Raw genomic sequence first — 27,006 nt, forward strand, 5'->3', positions numbered from 1 at the left:
TATCAGTGTTTACAAAGCCTCACAATGTTTGAACCTTAGAAGGGGAACAATTGAACACATATTATTTAACCCTGGACTATTCAACGCATCCAGTTTTAACTGCCATTTTAATTCTACCTTTTTAAGATAGGCATCCATAATTCTTCCCTGTGGATCCTGTATTACCTGTTCTAAAACTAAAGAGTTGAAACGGTGTGAAGGAAATATTTCTAAATGCCTATATAAGGCATTGCTAGTCTTTTTGTTTTTAATGTCCAGACAATGTCCATAAACGTTTTCTGAACTTCCTAGAAGTTTTTCCTACATAAAAAGCTGGAGATATCTCACACTGGGAAAGATAAACAACATTATTAGTGTAACATGAAAAATGACCACCAATCCTAGATGTCCTTTCCCTGATCGCAAAACTACTACTACTATTAATCCACTGACACTGTGGACAACACCCACATTTGCTTGTACCACTGGGCATAATGGAATCCTTATAATTCAGATGATTACCATTATGTTCAAAAAAACACTTGAATGATTTACTCTTTCTGTATGTAATACAAGGATTTGCACCTAACCTATCACCCAAATTATCATGAAGAAACAACCTCCAATTTTTAATAATACACCCCACAATGGGCATACTGTTCAAAGAATATGTGATGAAATTTTGTTTACTAGAATTCTGATCATCCTCTACAGATCCCAAAATCTCAACATCTTGAGTATCTGAAACCTTCAAGATAAGACACTAGGTACCATTCATCCTTTTGGTGATGACCTCATGCTTAACCCTATTTAATAAGTCCACCGGATACTCTCGTCTTAAAAACATTTCCAAGACTTTATCACATTCAACATAAAAAATTTCTTGCACTGAAATTATTCTGGCAAGTCTTACCAATTGCCCTTTTACAATAGCTTTCTTTTGGAATTGTGGATGCCAACTTGAAAAATGTAAATAGGAATTATAAAATGTATGTTTACGATCTATATTAGAAATATAACACATGTTGATTATGTTGATTATGACTGAAACATCCAAATAAGATACTGATTGATCATTAAATCTGTAAGAAAATGATAAAAAATCCTCTGTTCCTTGTATATACTTAAAAAAGGCTTGTAGTCTGCCCAAAGTATCATCCCACAAAATAAAAATGTTATCCAGGTACCTGCTATAGAAAGACCAAGATGTGGAAAAAGGGCAGTTAAAAATATACTCAGCCTCTCATTCTGCCAAGACAAAAATAGCAAAAATGGGGGCACATGCCGCCCCCAAGGCAAATTCAGTGACCTGCCTGTATAATAAACCTTCAAAATAAATTAAATTATTATGAATCACAAGCTCCGTTAAAGGTACATTGCTGAGAAAACCTAAACCAAACAATTGTTTTTCAAACCAAGATAATCCTGTCTCGTGTGGAATAACAGAAAACAAATTCTGAATGTCAATAGTCACAAAAATTCCATCTCTACAAAAGGAACATCTCTGAGCTTTTCCAAAAATTGCCACAAATCTTTGCAAACAAGCAAAATACTATGTAATCCCTTCTTAACATTATAATCAATCCACTTGGCAATAAAATATGTATTAGACCTTGACCCATCAACAATAGGTCGAAATGGCGGAGTCTAAGATTCTTACGTATCTTAGGTATTCCAAAGATACTAGCCACAACGGGTTTGCCATTACACATACATGCATAGTCCTTTTCATTAATTTTACCCCGCAGCATTTCCAATAGATGTAAATCAATCTTGGAATACGTAATATTAACCTCATTATGAGAGACCTCCTGATACATGTTGTCCATCAACAGCACATTAATATGATTCACATATTCACAGGTATCCATAATCACAAGGCCACCACCCTTATCTAGTGCCATAATCCTGATACTACGGTCATAAATCAGCTCTTTAAATAACTGAACTTCATGTGACATTAAGTTAGTAAAATTATCTCTATTACGTCTACCTATCAATTCCATAATCCCATATTCAGAGACTTTTTCAAAAAGCAGTAGATCAGGATGTAGGGGTGGATTATAATTGCTCGAATGAGTTAAGGCACCTGGATGGTTGGAGTCATCAAATAACAAACCCAAATTAAGATGGCGAGTAAACAATTTAATCTCACAAAGTGTGCCTGCAATTTTACCTCGTTGCACTGGCACAAAAGTCAAACCTTTAGATAAAATATCTGCATGTTCAACAGAAAGTCGATTCGAGGAAAAATTATAAACATTAAAGCCACAAGCAGTATTAGACACAATGTTCACTGTGTTTGAAAGTACCTGATTATCACCTTGTACTCTATCAAAATCAACTATCGTCCATTCCTCTTCTTAGGGCATGCACCCTCCTTCAAATAATGGTCGCTGCTCATCTGCTGTTGTGGCTGGAAACCACAATTCTGATTCTGTATTCTTTCAGATCACGTCATCTGAGATGTTTCTAAATGGACCGGAGGATCAGAACAGGAATGGGATAATGTAACCTCTTGCTGCCCAACTGTGTAGTTCTCATTGCTGGAGTTAGAGGCATCGCCATGGTGAACCAGTGGCTTAGGATACACCCCCTCCTCTGGCATATTCATTCATAGCCTGTTTAAGCTTCTCCAATTTATGTCGATATATATTATGACAAGAAGAGACAACAGATCTGCTAATATTATCAAAATTAGTCACATAAGAGTCAAAATTGAAATCTGAATGAATACAATTGTGAAGCTGATTCAGGTGACATAGCAGTTGTTCAATCCACCGGTTATGTTTAATGATAAAGATGCTAAGCGAGTCCATCTTACAGAACCCATGTTTTGCTCAACTCAACAGTGAGTGCCAAGATATCCAGGCATGATGCAACCTTAACTGCCAGAAAGAAAAAGAAACTGGCTAGAGACTAGAATCAATACTATAATAATATTGCATACCCTACTGATACGCATCTGAACAAGCCAAAAGTAAACCCAAGGATTCTGCCTGCCCGTCAAGCCCAAGGGCTGAAAAATTTCCCAGGATCAGATTTGCTAAACACCACCACCACAGCACCCTCCAGCAGCCCTATTAGGAGAGAGAGGCCCACGTGGAATCCACCAAACCAAGTGTTCCCATTCTATTGTGGTAACCAATGCATGACGACAGAGGAAATTCTTAAAACCCTTGCTCCCTCGGACCCCAAACAAACCACAGTTCAAAACCAGAATATCCCCGAAGTTTCTAACTGTGGCTCAAACAACCAAGAAGGTCTTTTTTAGCCCCTGCCTCAGACTTCCAAGAGCACATGTATCCGAACAGGAGAGGCAGGGCCTGAGGCAGAGAGAGAGAGAGACGCCAATCCTGACCCTCCGATCCTTAATGCCACTTTGGATACAACTATTCTCAACTTGATGGGAAAACCTCTAGACCCAGACACTACTAAGTTATTCAACAAGGATATCAACTTCATACCCTCTCAGAGGGCTAAAGCCATTACTGTGATTTTAGACTTAAAGCTATTTTGCAAAAAACTCCGTCTTAAAACATATGTTTGCAAACAATTTAATGTTTCCAGATGTTTTTGATTGTAGTGACAATGTCGAAATGTCTGAAAATGCTTTTTTTTTTAAAATATTTTTATTCATTTCCAAAAACAAGAAAACACGAATGCAGGTTATTTATGACAATGAAGTATTTACAAATTATTTAAAAAGGTAGGCTAAAACCTCTAAACAGATATCAAACATTAAAACCAAAATAAAGTATTTACAAGGGTATCTATTGTTGACATATAATTGACTTTCTATACAATTGTTTCCTGATTATAATCTGCTGCAGTCATTATTCTCCAGTATTTCAGTTACTTTTTGCCATGCTATGTATAATGATGTAGTTCTTTCAGTTCTTCCTTTAATAATGTTCATTTCCAATTGCGATACTGCTGACACCATATTCATGAATTGCTTAAAAGTTGGAGAAACTTTGGATTTCCAGTTTGATGTAATGTTCTTCCTTGCAATAGCTAGGAGAGTCCATAAGATTACATATTTTGTTCTTGGCACACAGTCGGGTATAGTTACATTAAATAAAATAATAGATTTGGAAATCTGGAATTTATCATTGAATACCATTTGCAGAAAATAATTTATTTTATCCCAATATGGTTTAATCAAATGGCATTCGTAGAACATATGTTGCCAGTCTGCTTTTATTGATAAATCACATCTCCAGCAGCCAATATTTTTCTTAAACATAAGTTCCATTTTATGAGGGGTTACATAAGATCTGTGTATGAATTGCCATGTAAAAAGTCTCCAATGTAATGAAAGTGATGTCTGCTTTGGAGAGAGAAGAATTAGTTTTTTATCTCTGTCATTTGGTACATGTCCATTAACTGATCTATAATAATTCCATATTTTGTCATTATTATGCATTTTTATTTTTTGTTTGTTTTATAAATAGATGATAAGTATCCCTTTCCAGTAATGGGTTGATTCGTTAGTAATATTATATGTTCTATAAGGTTAGGAACATTTTGTCTTATTGATGGTTGCATTGTTTCTTGTTTGCTTAATATATACTGTCTTAATTCTTGTACATGTAACCACGAACTATCTTCCATATTTAATTTCTGTTTAATCTGGTCTATTGTCAGAGGTTTTCCAGAGTTTAGCAATTGATGCCAATATATTAATCCCTTTTCTTTAAGCATGTTGACTACTTCCATATTAAATGTTATTATATTACCTTGTGTGTAGGCTACTGGATATAAAAGAAATGACCATGCTTTAATATCAGGATTGCTATTAATAAGATTTTGGAAATTTTTTATTGTATAAGTAATGTACTTGGAACTTATATTTTTATTCTTATGTATCATCATATATTCCTTCATCAGCCATAGAAAATTGTTTGGTATGAAATCTGTATACTTATTTGCTACTACAAATCCTGATTTTAACCAGATTCTCTCATGAACTAGCTTCCATTTTGATGTATATTTTGTATTTAGCCATAATGATATTGTTTTAATAATGGATGAATGCAAATATAATTCTATGTCTGGTAAACCTATGCCACCTATATCCCAATCATCTAGATGATACTTCATAGCTATCCTTGTTTTTTTTGGATACCATAGGAATCTTACCATTAAATCATTTAATTGTTTTAGGTGCGATTTAGCTGGTGGCAAAGAACAAGCTTGTATGACATAAAGAATTTTTGGAAATATGATCATTTTAATTATATAAAGCCTTTCTTCCATTGAAAAGAAGAATTTATTCCATCTTTGTATTAGATTTTTAATATTATTTAAGGTCTCTTTATAATTTGTTTCAATTGTAGTATCTAGGTTGTTAGTTATTATAATTCCCAAGTATTTAATTATATTATCGGTAGAGATATATTTATGGTATTTTTTATTTAGATCTTTTTATTAGTATTTATAAGCAATACATTTGTTTTGTTTACATTAAATTTAAGACTTGAAAAGTTTTGAAAGTTTTGAATTGAGTCCCATAATGCTTTTAAACTGCTATTATTATTTTTTAAGGTAATTAAAATATCATCAGCAAAAAGTTGAATTTTAAGCTCCAGGCTGTTGTCTAGTTGTATTCCTTCAATATTTTTATCCATACGTATATTATTTGCTAAGGATTCAATGACTAGCGCAAACAATAACGGAGAAAGAGGGCAGCCTTGTTTTGTGCCCTTATTTTAATAGATTTAGACAGACAAGATCCCAGTTTTATATTAGCCAATGATTTTTCATATAATGATTTTATTAACAAAGTGAAGTTGTTTGAGAAGCCATATTCTTCTAAAACTAACCACAGATAATCCCAGTTCACTGAATCAAATGGGCTATTTATGTCTAAGCTAATAACATTCATTTTGTTTTTTGTGACATTTATATAATCAATTAAGGAAAGAATTATTTTAATGTTGTCATAAGTGTTCCTATCTTTTATAAAACCTGTTTGATCCTCCTCTATCAAAAGTGGTAGTAATTGTTTTATTCGAGCAGCATGTATTGCCATAAAAATTTTATAATCTATATTAAGAAGTGAAATGGGTCTGTATGATGAACATTCACTGGGATCTTTATTTTGTTTCAGAATTGGTGATATTAATGTGTACTTCCAAGAAGGAGGAATGTCTTTACCATTTTTAACTGATGTAAAGACATTCAATAACAACAGCAAAGCCTAATTTGATAGTAATTTAAACATTTCTGGGGTGATATTATCTATACCTGGAGCTTTGTTTAATTTTAGCTTATTTACTTCAGCTTTAAGTTCTGTCATTGTTATTTGTTTATCTATTAGTTGTACCTGCTCCTCTAATAACCTAACTTTAACATTGTTTTTGAGAAAAGCTTTCAATGCTGAATGTGTTTCTGTTTTCTCATTTTGATTATTAAGTTTATGAAAAATAGCCTAAAAGCTTCTAGTATTCCTTCTAAATCAGATACTTTTTTTTGGTTTCTATATTCTGCATTTCCTTGATTTGATTTGTTTTAATAATCTTTTTAGTCCTATTTGCTATTCTTCGTTGGTTTTTAGGGTTCATTGAATAGTAACATAGTTTAATTTTTTCTAAGTTGATCATTGTTTTGTGGTGTAGCGTCTGAGTATTTTTTATTAGTATCTTCTAGTTCTTTTATTAAGTTGGTGTTTCCATTTTGAATATCAAGCTTTAAATTATCTACTTTTGACTGTAATTCCATTAATTCCTTATTCCACTGTTTTGTTTATTTTTATACCATCCCACGCTCTTCCATATAGGTATGCTTTCAATGCATCCCATATATATATTTCAGATACATCTTTTGTAAGATTGATATCTAGGAATGTTTGTGTCTCTTTAATATAAAATTCCTTAAAATCTTTGAGATTTGTTATGTAAGATGGTATTCTTGTTACTGATATCCTTCTCTTGAAACATAAGTCTATCTCAAACGTTATGGTGTTATGGTCCGAAAATGGACATGGAATTGTCTTGACTTTATTTAATTTAGAGGTTAAATCCTTTGTTATGTACACTCTATCTATTCTAGAGTATGTATTATGTCTATGGGAAAAATGTGTAAAGAATAGTGAATCTGGGATAGCATACTCATTTATGTCAACTATATTAAAACTTTCAACAAACTCAGATAACAACTTTGTTAAAGGTGATCTCTTACATGTGGTTTTAGTATTTGTGTCAGTTTCTTTTATAATGCAATTGAAATCCCCAGCTATGATTAAATTGCCTTTGGTATATTGTACAATGTCTTCTAAGTGTTGTTTGGCCACTCTAACACCTAGTCCTGGTATCCAATAAATATTCACTAATGTATATATCATTTCATTGATAGATATTGTCACTAGACAAAACATTCCTGAGTTGTCATGGAATGTATTTATGATTTTAGGCATTAAAGTAGTGTTTTTCCACAAAATTACTACTCCCCTTCGCTTCTGATTATAGGTGGAACTTACTAGTATTATATAATTTTTATTGTTTATTTTATTTATGTCTTCCTGTGTAAGGTGTGTTTCCTGTAAAAATACTAGTTGCGCTTCACATAGCTTTAAATATCTATAAAGACTTCCCCTTTTGCAGCTATTATTTAAACCATTTACATTAAGAGATATACATTTTGCAATTGGATTTATATTAGCTTTGCTTGCATCCATATTCATATACTCGTAACAATGTGTAGATGTGTGTACATGAAGAGAATGACTTGTTCTTTCTTCTTCCAACAGTATTACAATAGATTATAGACACCCAATAAAAGCAAATTACAAGATCATAACTGAGAACAATATAAGATAAACCACCACCAAACCCCTCCATGAGAAAAAACATCTCATCTTTGAATGATCTAATCATTCAAGCGATCTCTCTAAGTCTGCATTTCAGCATCCTCCCCCGGCCCCGCCATATGGTAGTTTTATAATGAAAAGTATCTTGTATATCTTTTAAGTATACATGTATCTGTCTTTACAGATTACTTAAATACAGTCTTTATCTATTTTTAATATTTTCTAAAACACTAAGGCAACACAACTATACATAGATTTAATACTTAACTATTTGGTTTTGTTTAAATTGTAAAGGATAATCTTTTATTTTAATATATCTTTTGTGTAGCAATAACGGTTATGCATCTTAAAAATAATATGCTTGCTGTCTATCTCCCTTAAAGTGTGAGTGGCATTCATAGGTATCAAATTTATTGTAATGGTCTACCTATATATATATATATATATATATATATATATATATATATATATATATATATATATATATATATACATATATATACATATACATACATACATACACACACACATATATATATATATATATATATATATATATATATATATATATATATATATATATACATACATACACACATATATGCATACATACATAAAAAAAAAATGTTAAGCATTATATGCATCAGTTAACCATGCCACAAGTAGATTAAATCAGAAAGTATCCGTAACAATGAATATAACGTTACATTTGTATTGCCACTGGCATATTTCATCGCTAGTGTACCACATATGTCATATGTCAAATAGGAACTCATACTCCTTATGATATTACAGGATTTATCTGCAGTGTTATAACTGTAAGGTTGGAAAATATGAGAAGCAAAGTAGGCTTTAAATATGCTATAACACAATTGTTTGGTACTTATTACTGTCAACTCTTCTACATACACAGGAAAAGATAACCTTATATGGCCATCAACCATTTTCCTTCATTTTTCTCTTCATCCTTCTATTCTCCATTTTTAATAAATATTTGTTTCTATTGTGGCTTCTTTGAATTTAGTGAGGGTACTCCATATCATATTATAGATAATATACAATGTTCAAACAGAGAACATGCCCAATATAGACATATTCTCAACTCAAGTGGTCCACACCATATATTTACAACACTGCAGTCAGAAATATACTAATGAATATGCAATAACTAGCAGCTTTGCAGCACGTGTGTGTCTCTAACAAGTACATACCTATAGGATATTAAAAATAATAGATAGCACGCTCTTGTTTCATAATTAACAAATGCACACAGCCAGGTATTTACTTTCATAGACGAAAATTAGACCTGTTACTTATATGCATATCAGGTACCAACAGCAATATGTTAGTAAATGCCTATGCTATTCATATCATATTTTAATGCTGATTGATATGAGATGTAGCTGACAATGGCTTTAGCGTTTGTGATGTTATATAATATATATTCAGTATTATTAGTAAAAGTATGTTGCATGTCTATTTGCAATCTAAGGTTCAAGGCTGATCAATTTAGACATACAAGACAATCTCTTTAGCCTTGGTTATATAATGGGAGTTACTGTGTCTCTAAACAACCATTAATTTTCAGTGAGGATGTTCAATATTAATATAACTTGCCTTTAATAAAATCATACTTATAATTCAGCAGTTCTTTCCTATATATATATATATATATAACAATATCATAAGCAAGACTGAGATTTTTTCTTGCTCATTACTGTTTAATGATTGTGCTACTTGAACAATTTAATATTTACAGAGTATCTTGATAATTAAACAGCAACTCTTTTTTACCCTTAAAATGCCTAATAACACATAGCTACATTCATGAACCTTAATTGACTTACTATCCTTAAGGTTGAGTACACTAGCTGCAGTGTGTTTACAAATATGTTATATAGTTCCAGTCAAGGACTTAAATATATTAAATGTTTATAAAATTAAGTTAAATTATAGTAATTTACATGGGTGATCTTATCAGAAAAGATTATAGTAAAGTCTGTATGTGTTAACTATTCATACAGTTTCTTCTAAGTGATATACTTCTTTTTAAGCTTTGTGTGCTGTTTATGTGTACAATTCAAAATGAATAACAAATATTACAATATAATAAAATGTCATGTATGTGTTGATACCTTCTAAATTCATTAGGTACTTCAGTGTACATTTAATATTTGTTAAAACTGTAAAAGCACTTTGCCATCTCATAAATAGTGTGCTGGTTACTTTAAGTAGCTTAGGAGCTGACACCACACCCATACTGTCTTGTTTTAGTGCTGACATCACTCATGACTGTTTACTTTCATTTTGTGCTGTTAGAAGGTTTAACACACTGTAATGGATTCTAACTGAAGAACCTTCATTCAGGGGTGGTAAAATAAGAGTTCCCAGCTCGTGACCATGGCAGGAAGACAAAAACAAAGTAAGTGAAGTTTTTAGGGCTTATATAAACTGAACACCAGCTCATTAAACTTCTATTAGTTTTCTTAACATTAAGGGCAGATATACAAGCCAAACAGTTGTTTGTTAGTCAAAAAGGCACTTTTAGCATCAAAGAATAGATAATTACTTTTCAAGGCACTTTTTGACAGTTATTACTATCAGTTTTTATATATTATTATGGGTATTAAATACATCAGTTTAGATATTTCATGCAGCTTAGTGTAAATAATATAAAAAGGAATCATGCTCATTTAAACACATCACATTAATATGTCAGTGTAAATACATCATATTCTATACTAGCAGTAAAAGGCAGGTAATTTATAAATTAACTATCTAAACATCATTTAGAGTTAGAAAAATCATGCCTAAGTATTTACACTGTAATAGAGAAAGATATGTTGCCTTGCTTTCTTTAGGGTTGTTTGCTTTAGTTATAAAATGTCCTGCTTATCTTGTATTTATATTGTTTCAAAGACTGACACATGTGTAAAGCATGAATGCTTTCAAAGAACTTTTTTGCCTTACAGAGCAAATAGAAGACAATAATGTTTGTGTTTTTCATATGTCTTTTATCGTTTCTTCTTCTTCTTGTCAGCAGTGCTCCATTCATTTTTTTCTAAGTGACGCTTAACCCCAAATTGGGAGAAATCCATTTCTTCCACATTATCCAAGGTTTTATTAGCTGAAAGATAAGAAACTGTTGCTTGCAGAGTGTCAAAAGTTTTAGGACCTTCAGTAAAAAATATTTTTTATTCTTGCAGGGAACAGCAAGTGGACTTTAAGTTGTCTTTTTTTCAATTCCTTTATCAGAGGGAGACATTATTTTCTTGCAGTTATAACTCCAGCAGAATAATCATTATCAAATCTGATTATGTTGTCTTTGTATTTAACTGGAGAAGCTGACCATGCTGTTTTTAAAATAAGTTCCTTGTCCTGTGATGAAAAAAACTTTACTATTATTGATCTCGGGTGATTTTTTGATTTGATGGTTGATGAAGCAGCTCTTAAGGATCTGTGGGCTCTTTCAATTCCATAAGAGAGAGCTTCAGGCAATTTTAAAACTTCTGGTAACCAGGTAGTAAGGAAAGTCACCATGTTATCTCCCTCTGTTTTCTCTGGTAGCCCATAGATACGAAGGTTATTTCGTCTGGACCTGTTCTCTAGGATCCTCTATTTTATTTTGTAATGAAGCATTTTGTTGTGATAAAAAATGTAGCTGAAGATCTTGTTCTGAGAGTCTGCCCTCAGTATCATTTAAGGATCTCTCTATGTCAGCTATTTGAGACTTCTGTTGCGTCATTATTTCTTGTAGTTGCTGTATTTGTTTTGTAGATCTCTCCTCAAAAGTGTCCAGTTTGGTATTCATTTTGTCAAATTTCACTGACAAGTCTTGTATAGCATTTAATAAAGACTGTATCTCCTTTTTCATCGTCTGGTCCTGTGTGGTATGCTTAGAAAAGCTCATTTTCAGTAGATTCAGATACTTTCCTTCTTGTTTTTGACAGGAAAAATAATGTTTAAAGCCAAATTTTTTGCACTGTAGACTTCTAGTAATATTAGTAGAAGTAATTCAACAAAATAGGTTTGTCTACAATATCTAGTTTTTAAAAATTCCTGTCAGAAATATCTTTTGAGTGCAGAGCTGAGAAAAGATGCTGCCAACCAGTCTACGTCCTAGCCACGCCCCCCTGAAAATGCTTTTTTAATCGCATGCCTCTAACATTTGATACTGTTGATTTTAGCTCTGAGTTCAATCAATATGTTGTAGTCCAAGGCAATAATTATGATGTGTCTAGCATCAGTAATGAAATGCACATAGAAAATGATGTACTTAATGTTGGTAGTGGTATAACTAGGAATACTAAGTGGTGCTGCGATAGTGTTGTCGCCTCACAGCAAGACGTTGTCCCGTTCGATTCTCAGCTACAGCGTCTTCTGTGTGGAGGCATGCGTGAATGGGCATGCCTTCGTTGAAGGTTGCGCGTCAGGGCTGGTAACGGCACGTAAAAATCCACTACCAAACATTAGCAGACCGGAGTTCCACTGTGGCGACCCCTAACCGGGATAAGCCAAAAGACACAACAACAAGTAATGAGAGAGTTGAACCCGCAGACCTTGAACAAGCAAATGCAGCCACCTCCTGGCTCAACTCCAGCCCTAGAGACCCACTATTGCTAGTTTCTTGCCCCAGATGGCACACTCACCTTATTACAGGGTCACAAGACAACCAGCCTGCCAGCAGTGGCCACAGTAGTGCAGACTACGAGGGTCCCCCCTTCTAAAAAGGAGGAGTACCTTTAAACCCACAATGAACTTCCACCTCAGTGTCTTTTTGAAGGTCTGCGAAAATGAAATCAGAATGACCCTTAACAACAGACCTAAGAACAAATGGGTAAACCTCACCCAAAATGAAAAAGAAGCACTCCACCATTTGCACTTGACTCCTGACCTTTTTATCTAGACAGCACACAAAAGACTGGGAGGAGTTGTGATGAACAGCAACATATACATGACCAAAATGCAAGATATACTGTCCATGGATGACAGTTATTGCCCCATCGGCATGGCAGAAGTCCTGTCCAAGTTTCTAACCATTGACCATACCTTGTCTGACCTTTTACGCTGTGGCCATATATCTGACCTGGAATTTTAATTCATGAAGGTCGCAGCCACTGTAGTGGGCAAACTGGCATCCCAAAGATGCACAAAAACCCTGCCAACCCCCCCCCCCCACTCAGATACATAGTGACTTCTATAAGAACCAAAACAGAATTCATATTAGAGGCACTAGACTTCCATCTGAACCCTTACATCCTACAGGAATGTGAGTGCCTTGCCAAACTCTTCATAGAGAGACTTTACCCTCCTGGCTTAGTCATTTCATGCCTCCAGCAAGTTAAGGAGCACAGATATACTTGCCACCTCCTCATCCTAAAATTTGGATTCAGCAGCCGTACAACCAAGAACCAAGTCTCCCAACCCAGGCTCCCTCTACCCATTTCCCTTGACAATACCTCCATTAAACAAATCCTTACTAATTACTAGGAGATTATTCATAGCAACCCAGATCTGTGGAAAACCCTGGGGGATAAATTTCTGTTATGTTACAAGTGCACCAAGCCCCTAAAATGGTTCTTTGAAACCCAAGACCAAACCAGTCGCAATAACCGCAGAGATCCACCAGGTACACACCCATGTGGCTATTGTTGCTGTTGTCAACATATCATCCCAGGAAAGTCATTCTCACTAGAACCCCACACCCCACCCATCATGTTCAAACACTGTTGCAATTGTAACAGCACTAATGTAGTCTACCTAGGAGTCTGCTCCACCTGCAACTCCTTTTAAATAGGTAAGACTACTCACAAATCCAGCGACAGGATCAAGGAGCACTACCAAGTGATCCATTGCAAAGATCCCACATACGCACTGGCCAGACACGCCACAATGCCGCCCGTCTCCGACCTTCAAATTCGTAGTTCTTGAATAGGTCACAACATTCAGTGGGGGAAACCAACACATTACTAGAAGCTGGAGAACTTAACTGGCAAATCGCCTTTAGAGCAGATACACCCCTGGAGTAAACAGAAACCTTAATATCAAATGTGTACTTAAATGGCTTAGATGACTATGACATCATGCAAAGTTCTCCTCCCTCACTTGTCTTTCCTACAAGCACTTGATATAAATACTGTTAGGAATGCTTTTAATTAGATTTCTGATGAAGTTAGACCATATCAATAAAATGAACGAAAGCGCTAAAAACATTAATTAAAAAATGTTGTATCATCTCCTTCAATTGTATTGAAAGATACTAAGGAGTTTTTAATGTCCCTCTATATCTCTATTGAAAGGTTTACTGATTACAGAGATGTTTTGATGGTGACAGTTGATATAAATAGTTTGTTCACAGTAATCCCTAATGATTATGGTATAAAGGCCATTATGGACTTTTTGAAAAAGAAGGAAGACTATACCAATATTAGAACTGGTCTAATATGTCAGCACCTAGACCTTATACTTGAAAAGAACTCCTTCCTTTATGATAATGAATAACACTGGCAGAAATGGGGAATTGCCATGGGCACTCCCTGCGCCAATAGCTATGTGAACATTATACTAGCTTATTGGGAACATGAACATGTAACATCGAATTATAATGTTAAACCACATATAATTTATTATAAATGTTTTGTTGATGAAGTGTTTACTCTATGGAGAGGATCTGTAGAAAAGTTGCAAAATTTTATCACTTTCTTGGAATCCACCACTGACTTTCTTTAATTTACTATGAAATACTCAGACACTAATATTGAGCTCTTGGATGTAGAACTGGAGTTAGATCATGAGAATGGTATTAATACCAAAGTGCATCACAAGGAATGTAAACGTAACAATCTACTCTCATATGATAGTATGCATCCTCAACATGTATATGACAATATTGTTAAAGGACAAACACTTAGGAACTCAAGGCTTCATACTCGTGATGATGACTTTGCAGTAGCAATAAATAATCTTGAACAGCAATTTTTAGATGGGGGCTATAAGAAGAAACATATTTCATGACATATGGACAATATTAAGTCTGTGAGGCATGATACTGGTAAACCGTTCTTTAAATCTGGGCTGAGAATAGAAACTTCACAAAATATCAGTACTTGTGAACCAACTACTTCTTTCTTCAGAGTGAATCTGACTTATTCAAGTGACATGAGATCTATACACAATATTATACATAGTAATTGGAATATTCTGCTCAGTGATAATGATATTAGGGGAATAGTGGGTGATATACCTAAATTCTCTTTTAAAAATAATACGAACTTGTAGCGTTTGGTATCTGGTGCCAGTGTTAAACAGAGAAGATGCGAGTCTAATCGAGATGGAACCTACCAATGTAGAAGATGTACTATGTGTAAATTTATAACCAAAACTCAAGACTTCATCCATCCTATAACAGAAAAAGGAATATAGTCCTAATCTATATACAGACTGTAAAACAAAAAACATTGTATATATTTGCCAATTGCCAAAATGTTCAAGTTTTTACATTGGCAAAATGAATAGACAGCTTAAAGAGTGGATATCCAAACATGTTAGTGATATTAAGCTGAAGGATGAGAAAAATCCACTCTATAGGCACATTTTATTTAATTCTGGTCATATGTTTGTTTTTGTGGTGCTACAAGTGCATTCTGATAGTGCCTAGAGGGGGTTATTTGTCTGCAGAGACCGAATATGCAGAGATGGTTTGGATCGACAACTTATGGACAGACACACCCCCTGGGCTGAAAAGCTGTTTCCCTCTGAAACCTGCCCTAAAAAGGCGTAAACTCATTCACTGAAAGTGATTAGCTGTTTCAATATTTTAAATCCCCCTGAATAGTCTCTTGCTAATAGATCTGTGGAAGGGTAATGAATTAACCAAAAGCGGTTATCTGCTTTGTTTTACGTTGATTTTTCCTTGGACATTAAAGCATATTTTAATTTATATGCCCGAGGCTGTGGTGGTCATTTTGTTGTGTTTTATGTACTTTGGATTTATTATTCTACAACAACCTTTTGTGGCCGCTCTTTGTTTTGTTTGCTTGATATTTATTGTTCTGGTGAGAGGCTGTACATAGCGGAGGGTAAAAAGAATGATGGAACTGAACTGGACTATGTACCTGGATAGAAATTAACTACTTCCACTGCTCCATTTCGTAATAAGATAAGATTTGTTAATAATCCCCTTATACAGATAGACGTTGGTGAATCCAAAGTGTTTGATGGAGATGAATTGGGAGACTACAGTGATTTTCTAACTCTGTTCAAGGAACTGGAAAGTCTGTTGTTCAAACTTTGTTCAAGGAATTGGAAAGTCTGTTGTTCAAACTTAAGAAGACACAATGGCAATGGTTCCATTTAGAAGCCTGCCTTCTCCATAAGGTCATTCCTAGGGGGCTGAGGTACAATTCCAACCTGAGGTAATGCTTATCCCATTTTGCTGGAAAAGTGGCAAATGCTCAATCTTGAAACAAGTTTTAATTATATAAGATTACTGTTAGATCATTTTAGACCTATAGAAAATGATTTAATTAAGGAGGTTGAGTTAAAACAAGCTGATATTGCAAAAAGATTTTGTAGTGATGTTTACACTGCAAAACTATATGAGTTACATTCCAACATTTCTCTATATGATATGAAGTTGGAACGCATTAAAATAAAGAAATTACAAAGGGATTACATGGACTTTAGGAATGGCAGGATATTTCAATGGCCTAGAAATAGTGTTCGTAGAGAAGTGACTCCACCTACACTGGGACACAGCAGAACAAGGAAGCCCTCAAGAGTGGGTCCACAGACTGAAGCTCCCTTATGCCAGAAGGGGATAAAACTGCTGTTTTTAATATTCCTAAAGAGCATGGACATCCTGTTACACTTGATTTGGAGCCAAACAAAAAGAGACTAATGCTATGCCCTCAGTTTTTCCCACACTACACATTCCCCTAATACAGCAACAGACACGAAAAGGGGAGCATTCGCTGAGCAGGGACAGGAAAAAGAGTAACATCTCAACAGAACATTAATAACTTCTAATCTAGTGGTGAATCTTAGCCACTGTAAACTTTCTCCTGCTCAAGTATCTATATTAAATAGGTGTCTTTTGTTTATACCATCTATGCCCTCCAATTTAGTGAAGTGATGACTAGCCTAAGACTGTTTTCTCATAATATAATGTTAAAAAATATGTTTGGAGTTAAAGAGAAGACTGACGGTCCACAGTTAAAGAGACCCAGTTCATTTACGTCTCAAAATAATGCAACTATGGAAGCTTTCCTTAGAGTATGTGAAAATGAAATATATGAAAAACTTACCCAACACAGGCATCATTATTACAATATGACCTATGTTGAAAAGTTAGCCCTAAAAAGTTTAATGAACGATCAATCAATAGTTATATGCCCAGAGGACAAAGGAGGTGCCATTGTGGTCCGGCCAGAGGACAAAGGAGGTGCCACTGTGGTTTTAGATAGAACTGAAAATGAGACAAAATGTGTGTCATGCTGAGTGATAATCAAACCTATAAACACATTGATCGATTGACCATAGATAAAATGATTAAGAACATACATGATTTTCTATACAAGTTACTGATGAGTTGGAGTATCCTGAAGACTCACCACTATGTCTTATAGTTGCTGGTGCTGGGTCAGCAACTGAACCACTATTGATTTTTCTTGAACGTGAATTAAAAAATGTCAAATCATCTGCTTCAACTGTACTGAAAGATACTAAGGAGTTTTTAATGTCCCTATATACCTCTATTGAAAGGCTTACTGATTATAGAGATGTTTTGCTGGTGACATTTGATATAAATAGTTTGTTCACAGTAATCCCTAATGATTATGATATAAAGGCCATTATGGACTTTTTGAAAGATAAAGAAGACTATACCAATATTAGAACTGGTCTGATGTGTCAGTTTCTAGACCTTATACTTGAAAATAATGTCTTCCTTTATGATAATGAGTGCTATTGGCAGAAATGGAGAGTTGCCATAGGCACCCCTTGCGCCAATAGCTATGCAAACATTGTACTAGCTTATTGGGAACGTGAACATGTAACATCGAATTATAGTGTTAAACCACATATAATTTATTATAAACATTTTGTCGATGATGTGTTTATTCTATGGAGAGGAGCTGTAGAAAAGTTGCAAAATGTTATCACTTTCTTGGAATCCACCACCGACTTTCTTAAATTTACTATGAAATACTCAGAAACCAATATTGAGTTCTTGGATGTAGAACTGGAGTTAGATCATGAGAATGGTATTAATACCAAAGTGTATAACAAGGAATGTAAACGTAACAATCTACTCTCTTATGATAGCATGCATCCTCAACATGTATTTGATAATATTGGCTAAAAATCAAATGCTCCAAGTTTAAGGACAGTACTGACAGAAATGTTTTCATTAAGGCCAGGAGAGTCTTGGGAATTCTGATGTAACTTGCAAAACAGTTCCTTTAATTCTAAAACAGTCTGAATTGGGCTACTACTAGGATTCATAAAGACTCCGCCTACAACAGCAAAACTGAACATAATTGAATTCTGTACAATGCAAAGAATGTTTATAAAGAGCATTGCCTGTATTTTTCTTGCACATTTCATTCACATGCTCATATATTCTTTGTTTTAAAGATCTGTCAAGTTTTGCTGATATAGTATGAGCCCCAGGGAGTACAGCAAGCAATATATATCACTCTAGTGGATTCACAACTGCAATCATCTCCCAACTTCACTCTGATTTCAAATGGGCCCAAAATAATCTCACAAGCTTCTAAAATAAACTTAGACTGACTACAGCAGCCACATTTCCCCATTCCCTTACCCTGTTTAGTGCTCACATTTCATTGATACTCAAACAAATTATTAAGATTTCTACCTCTTTTAAACATGACCCTTGGCTTTTGTCCCAATAGATGTTTTTTACTTGATTGTAACACTGACCAAAACTTATTAATAATTTTTCTAACTTCATAAGTTAAAGGATAGTATTCCAAAACTAAACTTGTTGTCAAGTCAGTCTCTCTAGACGTAACCACTGTTTGTTCAGGCTGTCTTAAGATAGGAATGAACCTAGAAGCACAGTTAACCAGAACTTCTTGCCTAATCTCATTGACAAAATATGGGAGGTATGACCTTTCTACAAACACCTTGGTCAAGACCGCATACGCCTTGTCAAAAACTAAGTCTTCCAAAATCATTCTGGATAAACATACAAGCTGACCCTTAACCAGAGACTTCTTTTGGAACTTAGGGTGTGAACTATTACAATGCAAGTAGGTATTAGAGAATGTGGGCTTCCTATAAATAACAGACTTGAAAGCCCCATTGTCTTTATAAATATCAACATCAAAGTAGTTAGCTGATGAGTATAAAACAGTAAATCTTATTAAGAAGTAGAAGTCTGCAAATGTGACCTTTTTACTCTTTGGTTTGGTTGTTACTTGGGATATTTTGCAGACACTTAATGGTTATGGACATCAGCTGGGTTAAATACCCTGTGTTTCTAAAGTATAGCCAAACAGTCCATTTATGCTATGCTGACAAGATCATAAGAAGGCCGAAACATGCATGCCCACAACTAATGGGGTTTGGCTTTGTTGGTCTGAATATATCCACAAAGACTTAAAAAGAAAATGTAAAAAGTCATGGACATTCAGAAGCCATACAGCTGAAACACCTGATGTCCTTAAGGGGTCATTTGCATATATCCTGTAATATAGGGAAATATTTGCAGCCCAGCTATCTGGAATTCTGTAAATAATTCTATGTCATTTGTGAATATTGATATGATTTATAAAGAACTGTATATTATGTACTGAACTAAGCTGTATCCATAGTGTACCCTTCTGGAACATAGAGGATTAACCTGCAAAACGTAAGAATGGTTGAGGTTAAGTTACTTTACAGCTGGACCATGAACAAAAGATGTTATCTCTCAGTTTCAGTTCAGTAGCAGACACAATGTCTAGAGGTAGAAGTTTTTATATTGTCTTGAAAGAGGAATAATTACTAGGTTTCAAATGTAAAAGTGTTTTATTGTTTTACGACTTCCAAGATCTGCAAACATCTGAGAGATGTATGTTTAACACAGAGATGTTAAATTCTGTTAATTTCTGTTTTAGCCTGGGAACTGAAGTCAGGTGACAAAAAGTGATGCCATCCAAGTTAACCCAGCAGTAAAATGTGATATTAATTTAAGAACTCTCTCACAGAGAGAATGTGCATTTTGTATTTTGTCTTGGACCTAGCAAGAACATCCACTTATCACATATGCACTTGCCTTGCTCTGTAAGTAAGTTTCTAGGGCATAGTAACTCTTTTTAGATATAGTTAGGAATAAAGTAAAGATTAGTTTAGATGTTTTCTGTATTTATTTGAGACTGTCCTGCAATGTTGTTTTAAAATATTTCCTGTGATTTTGAACTCTGAAGTTGCTGTGTTGATTGACTGAGTATTGTCTTGTTGTTTTATTATTTATTATTAAATATATTTAAACCTATCTTTGTGGCTGATATTTGTGAGACATATTTAAGCTCTTATAGTACTTGCATATGTATTTGGTGGCACTGTACAGGCCACTCCTAAATAGCCTTGCAAGTCTTGGTCAGACTACCATTTGTATTAACAGTAACATTACACAGTAGGATTGGACACCCTTTGTAAGGGCCTTATAGTAGCTGATAAGTTGGGGTTGGTGGCAGTGGAAACTACCTTATAGTCTGGGCAGAAGGGGGCATAGCTAGTAAACTTGTGCCAGCCTTCACCAGGTGTGTGTGTGTTTGTATACAAATCAAATCTGAAAGTGTGTGTGTGTGTCAGCTACTTGGGCAGGGCATGAAGCACTGGTTGGACAGAGAGGGTGCTGGAGGTCTTGGCCCCTCAGCTGAGCTCTTAACCCTATAGCTGTCCCAGTGGGGAGTCTTATTGGGGATCTGGAGAAAGAGGGAGAAACCAGCCCCAGACTGACTGATCTCTGTGTGTTCTTAAGGGAAACTGTACTTTACTGTGTGTGTACTTGTCATCCTCCCAATGTGTGCGTTCCCTAGCTATTGCCAGTGGTGAGGATTGAGGCTCCTTGATTACTGAGCCAGTGCAGGACTGTCACATATCCTGTGGGCCTCTATTACAGGAGGTTTAAGTTATCACACAGTAAAAACTCTAGGTTTTTCTAGTAGTTTTCAATAACTGGTTTGTCTGTGTGACCTTTTCACTCTTCAGTTTATAAATATACATGCAAATAGACACACACACACACACACACACACACACACACACGTGTGTGTGTGTGTGTGTGTGTGTGTGTGTGTATACATGTATGCATATATCATACAAAAATTATATGAGGAATAATTGAACTAAATAAAAACCACTCGACTACTGTACACTTAGTATGGGCTTTATTGAATCTGGCCCACTGTTTCTTCTGGGTATAGTTAATCCAATTTTGTTCTCCGATAATAACAGTTGAATGGTTTTATTGCCAGTTAGGAGTGACTGCTTGTTCCTTGAAAACCAAAAACAGTTATCGAAAGATATGAAAACTGGTGAAACAGAAAAAAGCCCCTCCCCAAGAAAAACAGAGAGCCATATAAGTGCCATTTGGGAAGTGGCAACATTTCTAGTTGTGCCACCAGCAAACAAAGATGCTCACCAGTGCTACAGTTTGTGAGGACAGCAAATAAGAAAAATCCACAGCATATCTACGAATCAAGTAACAGCAAACTACAAATTAAAGGAAAAAGATGAACAATGTGTTCCTTCCACAAAATGAAAAAAAAAATTGCAAGGGCTAGGTCAGACTGTAATCCCCATACATCTCCAAATACAACACCATTGAGATTATACAACTTTCCGGGTAAAGGGGGAACTTACTTAACCCCACATTTACATGATCTTGCTAATTACACTGCCTGTTCTTCAACTTAAATTGGTGCCAACTAAACATAATCAAGAAATCCTGTTTTTGATGTAACCCAATGCAATAAAAAACATGTATCCCAAATAAAAAGCTATAAGTGCTCACCCACTTTGAGATGGAAAGGAATGAGGGAGCTAGACTCTCCAAGGGGCATCTGATACACTTATAATCTATAGTACAGAATGGGAACTCAAACTATCAGAACTCCAGGACAGAAACATTTTTTGCTCAAGTCTGGCAGATGGTGAAGTGGATTAAGGCTGTGAGCTGTTAACAAGCTTCTTCCTGGGATAAAGGGTTGATTCCATCAGCCATCATTTGCCTACCATACGACCTTGAGCATGTTGCTTAACCAAACACTGCTTTGGGGCAATTTGGAATTGGGGCTAGGCTTATTAATGGACTGTAGGACTGCATGCCTAGTAACTACCTATGAACCTGTAAGTGTGAATTACACTGACATCCTTCCATCCTTCAAGTTCCATCTTATATGCTCCTAGGATTCCAGTAAAACAAGATACTCTCAGGGGGAAACAAAAAACAAAACAAACAAAAAAACAAGGAACACTTCCTCCTCCTCTCATTATTATGGTTAAGGTTAAGACTTCTATATTCAACCACCATCACTAGAAGAAACTAGGTGACAAGAGGGCATCTGGCAAATGTCTGTTAGGGACAGCATCTGCTCCCACTGGTAAAGATAACGGAGAAAAATACATCAGCAAAATATAAAGCAGCTTGACCCAACTGAATTACTTCAGCTCTCACCTCTCCCCATGCGGCAGCTGGTGGTTCTACAGGTGGGTAATACTTTGGCAAATCCCAGGCCACTTCACTCATGAACCACTTGAAGCTTTTGCAGTTGAGTTTGTTCCGCATTTCTTTCTGGGCTGTCACATCTCCTACAGACAGATGTCGATACTCAGGCCTTCGCTGATAGATATACTCTGCATACTCATCCATCCACACTTCTGCTACTCTCTTTAGATTCTACAAGAAAGAAAGAGAAGGCAAATAATCTGAGAATTATATACTTTTATTACAGCAAATTTCTCTAGCTGCAGTTAATGTTAAAGATATAGCACAATGACAAGGCACACATTACTTTTGATGTGATTGCAATGATATCCCTTTAATGTGTCACTGTCATTTACATCCACTTAAATGTAAACTTGGATTAAGTTACAGAACTATGCATGTGTGCAGAAGGGCTTACCTGTTCATATCTATGTGTGCATAATAATATATGTACGTCAGTGCATGTGCACATATGTGAGTATAAATACATGTATATGCACCTGTTATATTCCATCATGTGTTACTGACTCACATATCACTGCCTCATGCTGTAACAACCTATTCAACTGACTAAAATTACCCCCCCCCCCCCAACAGGACTCATGTGACAGCTGTCCTCAGAGGTTTCACTATTTTTGATACACTGTGATGCAAATGCAAAGATCTGTAGCATGGTGAAAATACACACACATACACACACACACACACACACACGCATTTTATTTATAGAGAGTTATGTACTTACCATAACTTGGAATCTGTGCTATCCAGTGTTATTATTCATCAAGAATGGGTCTTGGATCTGAGCCGGCACAGTAAGTGACAGCTCCTGTGCTCAAGCTCCTCCCCTCCCAGAAACCTCTGCTACCTATAATCCTCAGATCGAGTTTGCTAGATAAAAATAAGGACAGTGAAACTGTCTACAATAAGGAACACCAGAACCAAACACACCATTACTCCATGAATCCCTGGTCACCGGAAGGAGAGGGAGATGGAGGGTGGGAACGTGATGAATACTGATACTGGATCGCACAGATTCCAAGTTATGGTAAGTGCATAACTCTTTATCTGATGCTATCCATGTCATTATTGATCACAGATGGGTCAGAGTCCCCAGGTATCCATAACCCTGGGTGGTCTCAAGGAAGGACATGCCAGAGCACAGAAGAACCAAATGAAGCTCTACCCTTGGACACCAAATCCAACTTGTAATGTGTTACAAAAGTATGGGGATTTTACCAAGTGGCAGCAGCACAATTGTCATCCAAGGAAGTCCTTGCCCAGAAGGCTGAAGAAGTAGCCACCAACCTAGTAGAATGAATTTTAATAGGTCTGGGAAGATTAATGTAATTGCTTTCATAAATATGACCTATGCAACACGCGATCCATCATTAAATAGATACTTTGGAAATGGCCTTACCTTTCCTGGCCTGAGAGAAAGCTATGAAAAGCAGCTCTGACTTTTGAAAATTCTGTGTCCTCTTCAAACAGAAATGTAGCTGCCTATGTATATCCAGGCAATGTAGTTTGTACTCCCCTTTGTTCAAAAAAAGACTGGAAAAAAAGACAAAAAGTTGAATTGACTGATTAAGGCTAGTTTCTGAGGCTACCTTAGGAATGAATGAAGGATTGGTCCAGGCAGATACCCTATCCTTGTAAAAAAACATTAAGACAGCTTTTATGCAAAGATAAAACCACAGAAAGGACCAAGAATTTCCTCAAAAAAAGATTTATTCACTCTAACACCTCGGCCTCAAAGCCTTCAATGGAGCTTTTATGCAAAGCGCCTGCAATTCAGAAACTCTCTTGGTAGAGGTAATAGCCACCAAAAAAGCCATCTTCTAAGACAGAAACTTAATATCACACTTCACAGCAGGCTCAAAGGAAGGTTGTGTCAGGGACTGCAGCACCAAAGTAAGATCCCAAGGAGGAGATGGATCTTTGAAAGGAGGCCTGAGCAGGAAAATACACTTAAGAAAAGCCTTGCACAGCCTTGAAGAAAACATGGGGCTGTCACTTAGGTGAAAGTTGGAAATAGCTACCAGCTGAAGCTTAATCATTGAGAAGCTCAACCCTTGTTGAAACAGGGAAGATAGGAATGACAAAATGTCTGGAATAGGCACAGAAAAAGGATCTATGTCACACTGATGAGCCCACAGCGAGAACCTCTTCCATTTGCTGGAGTAAACCTTTTTAGTAGAAGGCTTCTGGGAGGTCAAAATGATGTCCTTCACCAGAGAAGGCAGCTTAATCTGGCTGAAAATCATTGGAACTGGAGGTACCAAGCTGTCAGCTGCAGGGATTGAAGGTTGGGAAGAGGAAGCCCCCAGGGATAGAAAATGAGATCCTAGACTGGATCTAATATCCAGAGTGGATATTTCAGTTGAGACCAGAGGAGGGAAAACCACATCTGACAAGGCCAGAAGAGGGCAATGAGGAAGAGGTGAGCCTTCAAGCGATGGACTTTTTGTAAGACTTGGGGAATGAGGAGTGTTGGAGGATAGGCGCAGAGTAGTCCCAGCGACCAATTGTGAATCAGAGCATCCCTGGGTGATTCCCCTGGTGGGGGGATCAGGGAAAAGTATTTGCTGCGTTTGTGATTGATCGGGGAGGCAAAGAGACAGCAGCACAGGAGACACGAACAGTCAAAAATCTGGCTTGCCAGTGACTGGTTCAGAGACCACTCGTGGAGACTCAGGATAGATCTGCTGAGCTCATCTGCCAACACATTGGAATCACCGGGAATATGCATTGCAAGAAGAAACTGCCTGGAGGCCACAGCCCATTCCCACACTCTCATGGCCTTTCTGCACAGAGGATATGATCGTGTCCCCCCTGTTTGCTGATGTACCAGACTACCACCATGTTGTCTGTCTGAATTGTCACAGTCCTAAGAGGGAGATAGTCCTGCAGCGCTTGCAATCATAGAAGGACTGCTCTCACCTGTGGGACACTGATGTGCAGCTTGGTCTCCAATAGGGACCATGTTCCTTGAGCCGTCCTTCCCTGAAAATGCCCCCCCAACAGGGAGGTGAGGTGTCCGTGGTCACTGTGGCCTGGGGCTGTGGAAGACAAAAGGGTGTCCCTAGCAGAAGATCTTTGGATCGGCGCCAGCACGCTAAGTGACACCAGCAGATTCAAGATATCTGGACTGCCATGGATATAGAGTAAAGATGAGCTGACCACTGCACTGCAAGGGTCCATTGAAGCACTTGCATGTGAAACCTGGGGAAGGGGAACAGCGGAATTGCTGCCGCCATAGAACCAAGGGCTTGCAGTATCAAATGGGAAGGGACACTCTCCCGATTCAGAAGGAGGAGGATTTGCTCCCAAATTGCTTCTACCTTGTGCAGTGAAAGAGCTGCAGTCTCCGACACAGTGTCAAGAAGAACACCTATGAATTCCAATCTCTGACATAGGACAAGATGTGACTTGGGAAGGTTGACTGTACTACGCAGATCTCAAAATAGGCTGAGAGTGTAATCTGTGGCTAAAGTTAGATGATGCTTTGTGGGAGCCGTGAGAAGCCAATCATCCAGGTATGGAAAGACCTGAAACCCCTGCAGCTGGAGATGGGCTGCTACCACCGCCATACATTTGGTGAACATCTGAGGGGGCGGAGGTGAGACTGAAGGGCAGGGCTATAAACTGATAGTGATTGGCTCCCAGCTAGAAGTGCAGGAATGTCCTGGAAAGTCTGTCAGTTTTTATGTGATAGTATGCATCCTTGAGATCCACCGAGCACATCCAATCATCCTTGTGCAGAAGCAGAAGAATGGACTGAACAGTGACCGTAATGAACATCGACTTCTTGACTGATAAATTCAAATTGCTGAGGTCCAGAATAGGACACAGGTCCCCATTATTTTGGGGCATTACAAAGAAGCGAGAGTAAGTTCCGGACCCTTGTTGCCCTGTTGGGACCTCCTAGATGGCTCTTTTTTGAAGAAGGTCTTGAACCTCTGAGACCTAACTCCCCTTGTGGCGGAATGTCTGGGAGTGACTTTCAAACTGGGGGGGGGGCTGGTCAAAGGATATGAAATATCCCCTGGACAATGCTTAGCACCCACTGGCCTGAGGTAGTAGCAGCCCAAGCTAGTGGGTGCAAGGAGATATGGCCCACGACTGCCTCCAGGGCAAGACAGTCAGGCAGTGCTTCAGGAGTGCTGGGGGGCTTCTCCGAGAAGGGTTCTCAGGAGCCCTGATTTTGCATACCTTCTCTGCTTCTGGGGTGGTGTCTTCCATCAAATCCTCTTCCCCAGTCAAAGAAGAGGATTCCTGAGGAGCATCTTGGAAGGAAGACTGAGCCCTGTGGAACCACAGTTTCTTAATACCCTCCTCTGAGTCTTGGAGAAGGAACACTGGGGAGTAGAAAACTTGATCCCAACTGTGGACAAAGTTTTTCTCTCCTGCTCGCTGCAAGTCAAAGTTTCCTTGAAAGAAGGACCAAACAATGTAGATCTGTCAAATGGGACATTGGTAAAGGATGCCTTGA

At 36.8% G+C, this 27,006-nt stretch overlaps 1 protein-coding gene across 1 annotated transcript in view; it reads right to left on the bottom strand.

Moving 5' to 3' along the window:
* GALNT10 (polypeptide N-acetylgalactosaminyltransferase 10) overlaps window positions 1-27,006 on the bottom strand; it is a 2,012,282-nt gene that overhangs the window by 205,289 nt on the left and 1,779,987 nt on the right. The window contains exon 9 of the mRNA XM_044069486.1: window positions 22,482-22,703. Within this exon, the coding sequence (XP_043925421.1) occupies window positions 22,482-22,703 (222 nt within the window). The remainder of the gene's footprint in view (window positions 1-22,481; window positions 22,704-27,006) is intronic.

Source organism: Protopterus annectens, chromosome 4.part0 (genome assembly GCF_019279795.1).
Source record: "Protopterus annectens isolate FY-2018-M chromosome 4.part0, PAN1.0, whole genome shotgun sequence".
Lineage (NCBI taxonomy): Eukaryota > Metazoa > Chordata > Ceratodontiformes > Protopteridae > Protopterus > Protopterus annectens.